The sequence below is a fragment of the Vulpes vulpes genome, chromosome 12 (genome assembly GCF_048418805.1).
Source record: "Vulpes vulpes isolate BD-2025 chromosome 12, VulVul3, whole genome shotgun sequence".
In the NCBI taxonomy this organism is placed as follows: domain Eukaryota; kingdom Metazoa; phylum Chordata; class Mammalia; order Carnivora; family Canidae; genus Vulpes; species Vulpes vulpes.
The window spans coordinates 21,930,018-21,942,723 of record NC_132791.1 but is presented as its reverse complement, the minus strand read 5'-3'; the positions used below and the strand labels follow the sequence as shown (position 1 = coordinate 21,942,723).

Genomic DNA, 12,706 nt, shown 5'->3' with positions numbered 1-12,706 from the left:
AAGATTATCATAATTTATATTTTCCTTTTGTAAGCTTAAAAGAGAGACTAGAGGAACCTAAAATACATATAAACTAACTTCAATATATGGACTTTGGAACTTGAAAAACTGTAAAAGGAAATTATGAGATAATAGGGGAAATGTAAACACTTACTGGATGTTTAATAACATTAAGGGATTTTACATTTGTAGCTGTGATTATACTTTTTTTTAAAAAGGGGTAGGAGTGCCTGGGTCCTTCAAGCTTCTGCCTTCTGCTCAGGTCATGATCTCAGGGTCCTGGGAGCCCCTGATCTGTAGGGAATCTGCTTATCCCTCTGCCCCTCCCCCTGCTCCTGCTCTCTCTCTCCCAAGTAAAATCTTTAAAAATGTGAAAGAGGGGAAAACAAGGTTTTAGTTCAGGAACGGAGAGAAAGGGAGAGAGGTGCTTTGGTAACAGTGGGCCCCTTTCAAACATTCCCCACAACAGCTGTGGGGGCAAGGGGTGGGGTGAGGACTCACCTCCAAATTACCTCTTAAACAAAATCTAAGCCTGACATTCAAGGCTCTCCATATCTAGGTACACAGCCATTCCAATACCTACCTTGTCCCAATAGGAATTAAGTACTTAACTGTACATCAAAGACACATAGAGGCTACATATGCCAGAGAGTTTTGGTGATGAATCTGTCCCTCGGTCCCCTGTTAGTGGATCGTGTCTTCGGCAGTGCCCCTCAGATGTTAGGGGAGGCCGAGTTGACCTGAGTGCCTTCTTTGCGTGTGAGGCAGCGTCTGGGCAGAAAGGATATTAAAAGGCTCACTGAGGGTAAAGAGGAATGAAAGGGAGAGGTCCCTTTGGTTCAGTCTTGGACTAAGCTCTAGTTCTCAGGACAACTTGCGGTGTGGGTCTCCTTGGGCAGGTGGGTCTCCTCTTTGAGCCTCAATGATCCCAGCTGCAAGGCTCGGGAGGTGGTAGAGGTGTTGCAAGGGCCCTTCCAGCTCTGACACCTCCTGACCCTGCACGTAAGGAACACTGGCTGCGGGACTCCCCTGCAGAAGCCGACACACAGCTGGGCCTTAACAAAGAGCCGGGGTCTCGGGAATGTTCCCGCCCCCCTGCAGGTTTTGGAAACGCCCCGAGGCCGAGGGGGGAGGGGCTTGAGAGCGTCGCAGCCAATCACGGAGGGGCCAGGCCGCCGGGGCGGGGCTTCCGCGAGCAGCGGCGGCGGCCAGGCTGGGTCCGAGCATCCCGCGGCTCCGGACCCCCCGGCCCGGACATGGCGGCGGTCCCGGCCTCCCCGCGAGGCGCGCTGCTGCTTCTCCTGGCCGTGGCGGGGGTCGCGGAGGTGGCAGGGGGCCTGGCCCCGGGCAGCGCGGGTGAGTAACTGCTGGAGCAGCGGTTCGGGGCGGTCCAGGGCGGCCGCCTCCGCGCTCCAAGATGGCGCGAGGCAGGGGGCGGGGGTGCGCGCGACCCCCAGCCCTGGCCCAAGCAGGGTGACCCAGGGTCGGGAGGCCCCGGCGGGCGGGCGAGGGCGCTGAGACGGGACGAGCGAGGAGCCGTCCCCGCCCTCGCCGTCTCCGCCCCGAACATTGGCCGCACCGGGAACGGTGACCCGGGTTCGAGGCCTTGCTCTGCCACCCACGGGGCAGGGGCCCTGCTCTCGCCTTCACCCGCGCAGCGGACTCGGGTCTCCGTCCCAAGAGGGTGCAGTGCCTTTGCCCGGGACCGTCGCGAGGGCTGGATGGCATTTGCGAGGTGCTGCCGCCTTACCGCCGCCCTGGCCAGTGATTGTAACTTGACCCCAGTTCAGAAAGGGCAGACCTCGGGCGGCGAGCCTTGATGGGCCCCACGGCCTGCCAGGTTCAAGTCTCTGAAGAGCCTGCCCCTCTGCTGCCGTCCGCGGCGGGTGCGCTGCGCTGTGAGTCCGAGGTAGCGCCGGGCTCCTGCGGGAGACAGATTAAAACTCAGTAGACCCTGCTTTCTGGAGGCTGGTAGGCTTAAGGAGAGCTGTGTGCTTGCTCCTGAGGACTTAAACCAGGGACGGGTAAGAAATTGTTCAGTGTCTCCCGCGTGCTGGACTTTAGAAGTTGATGCCCAGGGAGACATGCATCCATCTAGGGTGGGAGGAAAGTGGAATGAGCCCCCCAATTGCACACACATTAGATTTATACGTGCAAAGTGGTGGAGAAGTGCATTGCCTACAGGGAGAGACGCCTAGAACAAAATCAATCCCAACAAGATAGGTTACAGTGTTAAAGAGTTTGTTTGTTTTTAAGACAGAGTACTTAAGAAGGAAGAGAGTTGTATCAGGAACCTGGGATTAGATAGTTAATTATAATTGGATTCTAAATTTGGCTGTTAATTAGACATCAAAAGAGGGAGAGAGAATGAGAATATGGCTGTGTATTCTTGGCTACCATCAGCTGACCTTTCTGGGCCCCATTTTTCTCATTAAGTTGATCTAAAGCACTTACCAAAGCTATGGCCCATAGAATACTGGTTGTCCGTTCTCATCCCACAACCAGTTAATTTTGTGGGAGACATTCGAGTGGAGTAATTAAGAATATAATATTGAACAAGTTACTTGACCTTAGTCTTTTTGTGCGTTTAATACCCACATTTATTATACATAGTACCTTATGGATTTTACTGTGAGAATTAATAAAGCAATATATGTATAGAATTTAGAATAGCATCTAGTAAGCACTGAAATATTAGCTATTAAATAAGTTTGGGAGACACTGCACATTGTACCGTCCTCTTATAAATTCACAAAACAGGGGATCCCTGGGTGGCTCAGGGCGTGATCCTGGAGTCCTGGGATTGAGTCCCGCCAGCATCAGGCTCCCTGCATGGAGCCTGCTTCTCCCTCTGCCTGTGTCTCTCATGAATGAACAAATAAAATCTTTAAAAAAAAATTCACAAAACATTAGATTTACAATAAAAGGTCCAAGGATTCCTGTAGTAAAGAAACTTGTTTGCTGGGGGAATGGGAAAAAGACTGGTGATAGGTATGGAGTTTCTTTTAACGGTAATGAAAAGTTAAGTAGTAATGATGGTTGCACAGCTCTGAATATTTTAAAAACAACTGAATTGTACATTTTAAAAGGGTGAATTTAATGGTTTGTGATTGTTAATGTATGAACTCAGGCATATTAAACATTTTAAGAGTTTATTTGAGCAAAAAATGATTTGAATCAGGTAGCTCCAAATGGGAGGTGACAAGAGCTAGAGGAAAGATTTTGATAGAGAAGAGGTGAAAGCAAAGAAATTATTTGATTGGCGATAGCTTAAGTGGTAGCCTCATTGGGAACGGCTAACCGGCTGTTTTTGATTGGTTGTCTTTAGGTTTCGCTTTTTTAACCTTGAGGCATTATAGACTTTGGTTTTGCTTAAGTAGGCTACCAAGGCATTAAAACCACCTCAGTCTAATGACCTCCTTGTTTAATTAATTTAACATGATTTATATCTCAGTATTATTATAGAAAGAGAGAAGCTTGTTTGCTTATGGAACTCCTTTTGCTCACGATACCTAAAGAACACTTGAGAATATTCTGGGCTAGATAATTTCTAAAGGCTTCCAGCTTTAAAAATGCATGACAACATACAGTTTGGATCGTTTGATAAAAAGAAAAATTCCAAGTTTGATCCAAAAGTCATGTTTGTCCCTTGTACTAAGTTCTAGGAAGCATATATTGCCTGGTCCTTACGTAAAGGACATTGACTAATACAATGGACAAAAGCTTCCATTGTGTATTTGTAGGAAGTGTGGGGAATGTTCTTCAATCCTAAATAAAAATTGAGAACACAGTATTAAATTGTGTTTCAGCGAAGGCCTGACTTTTATTCCTGATCAGACGGTCTTCTTTTTCCTTTTCAAGGCTGGGTACCCTGTATGCTCTGGTATAAGGCTTTACTTACAAGTCTTATCTGTTCTTAGGGATTTTTATTGCTATTCTTGGGGGTGGAGGTGAGGGAATGATATTACTTGCTCAGTGATTATTATTTCTTGTGAAGTTTGGGTACAAACTTCTACCTTCTACATTAGAGTAATGCCACTCTTCCCATCCTAGTGTACTTTCCAGTCCCAGCACTGCCCCCCTGCACCCCATTTCTGATGTTTTCTTTGAAGTAATAGGATAGGGACCCTATGCTGTGGTCTCAGGATCTATGTGTCATGGCATCTACTTAAGATGTTTTGTAATGGTACAAAAGAGGGTAAGATGAAACATTAAGGGCTAAATTTCAATAAGTTGGCATTTAAGAATTATGTAATAGTCCGCCTAGGATCCTGAAAAAGAATGTAGTGAATTTTAAGTTAGAAAAAGCAAACGCCTATCTGGAGGGAAGTAATAGAAAGCAGATTCTCTTCCCAAAGACATATCTTGGCCCACATTGTGGAAAGAGCTAAGATTAGTAATAGACCAGATATGACAGTTTATCCTGGTATGCTGCTAAAAGTCCTATCTCATATCTATAGATTTAAGCAATCTCAATAACCATACTTTTCACTGTGTGCCTCTTCTAGAAGAAAGTGTGACGATGTCGAGGAAGTGGTTTTTGTATAATTTAAATGTGATTTTTATTTATTTTTTTAAATAATAAATAAATTTATTTTTTATTGGTGTTCAATTACCAACATACATATTAACACTCAGCGCTCATCCCTTCAAGTGCCCGGCTCAGTGCCCGTCACCCATTCACCCCACCCCCCGCCCTCCTCCCCTTCCATCACCCCTAGTTCGTTTCCCAGAGTTAGGAGTCTTTATGTTCTGTCTCCCTTTCTGATATTTCCCACACATTTCTTCTCCCTTCCCTTATATTCCCTTTCACTATTATTTTAAATGTGATTTTTAAGAGCAAAACATCCTACAAAGGTCTATTTGTTCAAAAAAAATATATTGAGTGCTGGCTATATGTCAGGCACTGTTCTAAGTACAGTGCTACTCTTAAGGAGCTTACATTCTACCAGAGGAGAGAGACAGTAAACAGATAAATAAAATGATTTGTGATAGTGATAAGTATGCTGTGAAGGAAACCAGCTAATAACAGAATCTTGTGAGTAGAGGGAGAGAGATTCTTTACATACTGATTACAAGAGAGGCCTCTTTGAGAAGGTAAAGTTCACAAACAAAATCTGTAGACTGAAAGTCTAAAAAAGGAATAAGGACCAGAGAGTGAAGAGACCCAAAGGCAAGAAGGAACCAGTATGGTTGCAACATAGTGAACAGGAGAGCAGGCTAGGGTTAACAATACTGAGTCTTGCAAAAAGCCACATAAGGATTATGGATTTTATTCCTTGTGCAGAAAGAAACCAATAGACTGTTCTGTAAAAGATGTAAGCTTTGATTTATATTTTAGATCACCCTGGCTGCTGAATGAAAAAAAGTAATTGTAGGGTGGGAGTAACAGCAGGTCAACTAGAAGCGCTCTGCAGTAGTTGAAGCAAGAGATAGTGGTGAATTACAAGGAAGTGGTGATGGAGATAAAAGAGAAATTAAAGATTACATGTAGATTTTTACCTTAAGCAGTTTAGTTAAAAAATGATGCCATTTACTGAAGTCTGGAAGATGAAGAGGAGCAGATTGGAGGAAGGTTGGCAGATGAGCCGAGAAGAGCATCAGAATTCCATTTTTATATATGTTTAAAATGGATATTAGGAATAACTGCCGTAGGTCCATTTCATACCTGTCAGTAATCCATTCAGCAAATATTTGTTAAGCTGTTATACTGTGATAGGTGCCAGGCATAAAGGGGTAAGCAAAAATAGACGTGGTTTCTGCTTTCATGGGGTTTATTAGGAAATTCATATATATATCTACATTGCTAACATTATGTGGTTGTATTAGTACATATCTATATTCTAGATCTGAAGAATATATGAGGAAAAATGTAGGTTAGTCAAGTATGTAGCACATAATATGGATGCTGTAAAGCACACAGATAATATGAAAAAGACATCAAGAAAAATATAGTATTAAGAGAAACTTTCTGATCATGGAATATACTACTGGGTACCAGACATTTATACTTTTAGATTTGTTGTTTTATAGATGAGAGGCCTGCAGCATAAAATGGGCAAAGGAATTATGCAAAAATACTGGCTATTAGCCTCTTTGGGGAGGACCTTAGGAGAGTCATTTGCTTTAGTTGTTTCAGAATGATGAATGTCTAGGTTAGGGCTCTTTTGACCCCCTAAGGGAAGAGAAACCAAGGTAGCTCGGGATTAGGGGGCTAGTATGTAGCATCTAGCAGGGAAGCAGAAATCCAAAGGTAGGAAATTCAGCAAAGCAGACCTTCGGACTGCTGTGGGAACTAGAAAGCTTCCAGGAGCTAAAACTACTATTAGAGACCATCTCTCTCTCCCTTCATAGCTTCTGTGTGCATCTCTTGCATTTCCCACTCTCCACCAATCAGCTTCCTCTTTTTATTCATCATTTCTGGGCTACCATAAAACTTCAGCTTCCCTAGCTCTACCTCTTCTTGACCTTATGGCTTCAGGGCCCACCACCTTCAATGCCTGAATCTATGCTGCACACTTCTGTGCCTGAGTGTTTGATTGGGTCCAATTTATCTTTTGACTTAGGCCAAAACCTCATATGATGTTGCTAAATTATGCATTGGTCACCATATGAAATATGGTACTAAAAGTGCCCCAGTGGGAGAAATATAACTTTTGTACTTTTTTCTGATAAAAGTCATTGTGTAACTAGGAAATTATTACTTATTAACCAATGAATATCATTTTTTGAGCTGAGCAGTATGCTAAATGGATATAAGAAGTTTATAGTCAGGGATGCCTGGGGGGCTTAGCGGTTTAGCACCTGCCTTCGGCCCAGGGCATGATCCTGGAGTCCGGGGATCGAGTCCCACATCAGGCTCTTTGCATGAGGCCTGCTTCTCCCTCTCCCTCTGCCTGTGTCTCTGCCTCTCTCTCTCATGTCTCTCATGAATAAATAAATAAAATATTTTTTTTTAAAAAGTAGTTTATAGTCAAATTGGGGATACCATAAGTACACACATGCAGTGATTAGAGAAAATTTAAATGTTAAAGTTGCCAGTTCTGACTAGAATATCAGGGCCTTCAGTAGCCAAAAAATCAAGAGTTTAGAGTTATTGGAGGAGAAAGTCTTACTAAAAGTTGAGGTGGGATTCAAGCCTTGAATGGTGTTTGGATTTAGGTCAGCACAAAACACTAAACATTTCAGTCAGAATGCTGTGTTCAGGGTAAATGGTAAATGTAGGCTTTCCTTGTTAAAAAATAATAGAAGATCAGGGAAGGTAAAGTTGTAAGAAGACTTGGAAGGTTTAAAATTGGAATACCAAGAGGCCGTTGTGAGCCCTTTATTAGAAGAGTGACATAATGAAGGGTCTATCTGGCAGTCATATTGGTAATAGAATCAAATGAATATAAATGACTGTTTTGGCACTGGAGTATAAAACTAACAATGGAGAAGGATATCTGTAACTTGCCAATGACTCAGAAAAAAGTATGTCTAGACACATAAATAAAACAGTATGATGAAATGTTAGCAATATTGAATCCAGGTAGTGGGTATATGGGTAATCCCTTTACTGTTTGGCTCTTCCTTAGATGATGATATATTTTGTATAGACACACAAACACATATATTTTTAAAGGAGTAAATGTAAAATTGCAGGAATGTACTTGTAAGTTGAAGGGGTAGCTGTCATTTAAATGTTTTTAAAGTGTCAATTTCCAGGCTGTTTTGAAAACAAAAATGTGATTAAAAGTAAGATGAGTTTTTTATTAACATCCTTTTTTTAAAATATTTTATTTATTTATTCATGAGACACACTGAGAGAGGCAGAGACATAGGCAGAGGGAGAAGCAGGCTCCATGCAGGGAGCCCAATGTGGGACTCGATCCCGGGACTCTAGGATCATGCCCAGGGCTGAAGGCAGGTGCTAAACCACTGAGCCACCCCGGCATCCCAAAGACATCCTTTTTATTAGACTGACTTTTTCCAGTATCAGCTCATATTTAGTTTTTCTCCCCTTCAATAGTGGTAGGATACATATATTCTGTTGTTGTAATTCTGTAGGGGGAATTAATTAGGGGGAATCTTTATTTTCTTTAAAAAAAAAAAACAAGAATGGCTTTTCATTAACTAAATTGAATTATAGATTTTAGGAGGTTTCTGTGGCAAAATTCCTCCTAGCTTAAAAAATCCTATAATTCCATGAATATTTTAGTTTTAGATTAGGGCATTTATTTTGGTAAGTGCTGGTGGGTCTTAGAAGCTGCATTTTTCCCTTGTGGCTGGAGCATGTACTTCCTGCTTGCTGGCCTATCTTTAGTACGCACTTGGCCCAAGCTGTTAGCCAAACCTTGATGTTTCTAATTATTGGGTAATTCTGCTTGCATATTTCTAGGTTGCACTAATACCTTTTTAAAGCCCGTATACATGGCCTTCAGCCATCTCTTTGGTTTTTATTAATTTTATAATTATAGACCCTTAGAACAAGGGTGCAAAATATGACACTCATCCTTACGTCCTTAGTGAGGATAACACCTGAGCTTTTTATTTTCATCATGTCAACATCAAGTTTTATTTTGAACTAATTTACCTTTATCGGTTCAATTCCCCTTCTTGAGAATAAGCAATTTTAAACTATTTTTCTTGAAGAACAATAAATTAGATTAGAATCAAATTATAAAAACAAAACATTTCTAGAATTAATTGTCTTATATAAAAACATTAGGCCTTGGAGAGTTTTTTTGCACTCTAATTGTTAAATGACCCAATTAATCCATTTTAATAGCTCTAAAAAAGACAAAGACCTTTAATTGCCACATTAATTGCCATTTGAATCCCTTCTCCCTATTCTTGATGAAGGCGTATGAATTGATGTTTATTTGTAGACATTTATTTCTTGAAAAATATGTAGTGTTAAGGATTTTTTAAAGTTTTTTCAAAGGAAGGAAAATGTGCACCAATATAATAATGGCTAACGTTAAGAACAGGGTATGGAAAGTGTGATGGAGCATAGGTCCCCTAGCCTGTTCATGGAGTGTGGCAACCCTCTTGAGGGAGGAAATGTACTATTACAGAGGAATGCTCCATTGGGAGGGGGAAGGGAGTTATTACCAGAAGACTTTGGGCTGTCCTCTGTAATCCGTATTGTCAGAATGATCAGAAAGCTTTTGGAAAGACTAGAAAGAAATATGTCAAAATGTCAACATAGATTCTGGCAAGACAGTGGGAGTATAGATCATTTTTCTTATTTTCCAAAGTTTGAGGTTTCTTAATGAAAAAAGAATTATTTTAAAAATTTAACTTTGAGGGTAAGTACTTTATAAATTTGACCTTAACTATTAAACAGAAAAAAATAGGCCTTTATAATGATATTTTTAATAAAACTTTCCATTGTTACTGGACTTTCATTATAACACATTTTGTTTCTGTTCTAAATAGACCTTTGCTCCAAGAAACTGTTTTTCAAAGATCCCTAGGCCCAAATCAGACTCTTGTCTGCCTGAGTGTTTACTTTTTGCTAAGCTTGTGCTTATTGGGACCATATGTTATCCTGAGTTATCTTTGCTCATGATCAGCTGGATTTTTTGCCCTCAAATGACCTTTGTGTTAGAAAATAGTAAAAAGTGGCAATTTCTACAGCACTTCAAAAGAACACTTGATTATCACACAAGAGAGTCTTTTTTTGTTTTGTTTTTTCTTTTTCTTATCTGCCCTCCCCATTTTAATGAGTAAGAGGCTGAGGACATAACAGAATCTTAGAAGATGGGGAGAGCATGGTGTGGCCTGGTTAGGGGAGAAGGGGTGTTGGGAGAAAGCCTCATGACTTATTGCCCTCTCTCCCCTTGAATTAGAGTTTCTGAGAAAGCAACTCTAACCTTACAAGCAAGGGACTTTTTTTCTTCTGAAACTTAGTGGAATTTTTATATTCTTCAGAATCTTTAAGTAAAGTGTTAGAACTGAAGCCACCTTTTTTTAAATAATAGAAATAATATTGAAAAGCCAGCCGCAATAGTCTTTTATGAAACCAAATATAGGAATATGCCAATAATATCATATACCCTGTCACTGTTTTGTGGAAAACAATTTCCAGTTTTGAACAAGAAGCTTGTTGGTAAAATCTAAAGAGCTCTTTGTTTATTCATCTATTCACTCATTTTCTCCCAATACAAACCCTACCTTCAATCAAAAAAACCTTTGCTTTCATCTAATTTATGTACTGAAATTGTATAAATTGCATTTGAAGAGATTATGTTGCAAATTTATATTTTAAACCACTGTATCAGATCCAGCTGCCTGAAACGTAATATTTTCATCTCTGCTCTTTTGACAGCCCCTAATCAATCCAGCTGTATCTTTTTTTCCATCAGGTACACTCTAGAATAATAACATGTCCCTGCCTTTTATCTCTATAGCCCATCTATGCATTTCTTGGTCTGTAATGCTGCTTGGCAGCGTTTTTCCTTTTCTCTAATTTGATGTTTCTCAAACTGGCATTCTGAAATGTTAGTAAGTGGAATGAAAAAAGTGTTCTGTGTTCTGAGAAATCTGTCTACTTAGATCCCTTTTTGGAAGATTAGTAATGTATAAACATATTAAAGGCTTTGTGAAGTGCTGCAGTAAGGAATTCTCTTTAACTTTTTTAATCCTTCATTTCCCAGTTTGTTTGAACATGGAACATTTTCTCCTGAGGGATAAATATTAACAACTCATGAGTAGAATACAAGTTTGAGAAAGGCATATATAGTTGTCTCCTTTCTGTGTTCTCCAAAGTGACTGCTCCACACCTCTACAGTTTGACCTCAAACCCTCAATCCTTTTTGTTTTCAGACCTAATTGTTTCACTGAGAAAATGAAGGATGTCAGCTTCCCTCTTAATTTATTAGTATCCTTATATCCTTTCCTCTTGTCTAGACTTTGTTTTACCATCAGGCTGTAACCTGGATAAAGTCAGAGAACGTAACATTTATTCACTGTTGAATCCCTAGCCCCAAACTCAGTGCCTTTTCTTAAAACCATATCCCTTCCAGCAGTCACCTCATTTCTCCAATATTCTGTTTCAGCCACAACTGTATGTATGGAATCTCAATTCTGGCACTAATCACCCAGAGTTAGAAGAGACTTCATGAGTTAAAGGGCATGGTCCCCAACAAGACAGTATTTAGCCCAGATACCAGCTTAGGTGGTACCCAGGCCACCCACACTTCTGAACAACTGGCTGTAAACCCAGGTTTCCCACAACCACCTCAAAATCAGTAATTCACCAGAATGATGCTTAGAGCTCAGGGAAGCTCTATAGTTATGATTACAGTTTTATTATGAAGGATACGAATCAGGAAGACCAGCCAAATGAAGAGACATACGGGGTGAGGTCTGGGAGGAGATGCAGAGCTTCTGTGCCTTCCCCTCATGGAATCAGTGTGCATCACCCCCTGGCACATCAGTGTCTTCACCAATTAGATACCGCTGAGCTTTGGTATCTAGTGTTCATTGAGATTTCATCACATAGAAATGATTGATTAGATTGTTGGCCATATGGTTGAACTCAATCTCCATTCCCCAGTCTTGCTAGAGATTGGGCTGCTATCACATGGCTCAAGGCCTCAACCTTCAAATCAAATGGCTGATCTTTCTGGCCAGTCTCCATCCTGACTATTTGGCGGCAAGGGGGCTCATTAGCATAACAAAGATGTACTCTGTTACTCTAGAAATTCCAAGGATTAGAGTCTTCTCCCAGGAATCAGGGACTAAGGCCAACTAAAAAAGGGAAGGGAGGGTTTTTCCTTCCCTGATCCTGCATCTTCCTGTAACTACTCTTTTTCCCTCCTTTAAAAAAAAAAAAAAAAGATTTATGTATTTATTTGAGAGAGAGAGAAAAGAGAAAGAGACAACAGAGGAGGGGCAGAGGGAGAGGGAGAGAATGAGAGAATCCCAAGCAGACTACCTTCTGAGCACAGAGGCCTACTCCCCGGCTCAATCCCTGAGCTCATGACCTGAGCAGAAACCAAGAGTCAGATGCTTAACTGCATCATCCAGGTGCCCTTTCCCTGCCATTTCTGCCAGACTTACTGAGAGCCAATGTTTGTTGTCTATACTTCCTCAGTTCCTCCTGTTTACTCCTTAATATCATCCATTTCTACTAGCTCCATAGAAAGTACCTTGTGAAGGTTACTAAGTGGTCTCCTAATTAGTAAATTCATTTCCTTTTTTTTCATCTTCAATGTAATCCAGATGGTTTGGTACATGACACTAACTACTCCCTCTTCTCTAATGCCCAAGGCTGACCTACCTGTCTGACTGTTCCATCTCAGTGTCTTTTCTTGTTAAACTTTGGTTCTGTGATGACTTCTCCCTAGAAACTCTACCTATGCAATGTCATTCATTTCCCTATACCTCCTTTATGCAGGTGACTCAACTTGGATCTTTCATTATGGTTCTACCTGCAATCCAGGCTTTGATTTCTGACTTTACTTCCATTCCATCTGGATTTCCTATAGGAACCTTAAATTTAACTTGTCCCAAACAAAATTCACTACCTTTTTATCACTTAGTCATACATTTTAGGTATAATAATAGAACATAGCCTATAGGGCAATTTTAAGGATTGAATGAGACAATGCTTAAAGCAAGCTTAGTAAAATTCTAGCACATAGAAAGTACACGTGACAGTCTCCACTGTTAGCCTACAAGTTTCTTGAGAACCATGTGCTCAAAGTTGGCACTGTCC

At 41.0% G+C, this 12,706-nt stretch overlaps 1 protein-coding gene across 3 annotated transcripts in view; it reads left to right on the top strand.

Moving 5' to 3' along the window:
- Window positions 1-1,188: 1,188 nt before the first annotated feature.
- The window catches only part of RECK (reversion inducing cysteine rich protein with kazal motifs), a 90,091-nt gene continuing 78,573 nt past the window's right edge, over window positions 1,189-12,706 (top strand). Inside the window, exon 1 of one of the 3 annotated variants that reach the window (XM_026013189.2) lies at window positions 1,189-1,356. In XM_026013189.2, the coding sequence (XP_025868974.1) occupies window positions 1,257-1,356 (100 nt within the window). In that variant the 5' untranslated portion in view covers window positions 1,189-1,256. The remainder of the gene's footprint in view (window positions 1,357-12,706) is intronic. The other 2 variants (XM_026013192.2, XM_026013190.2) reach the window with 2 other exon arrangements.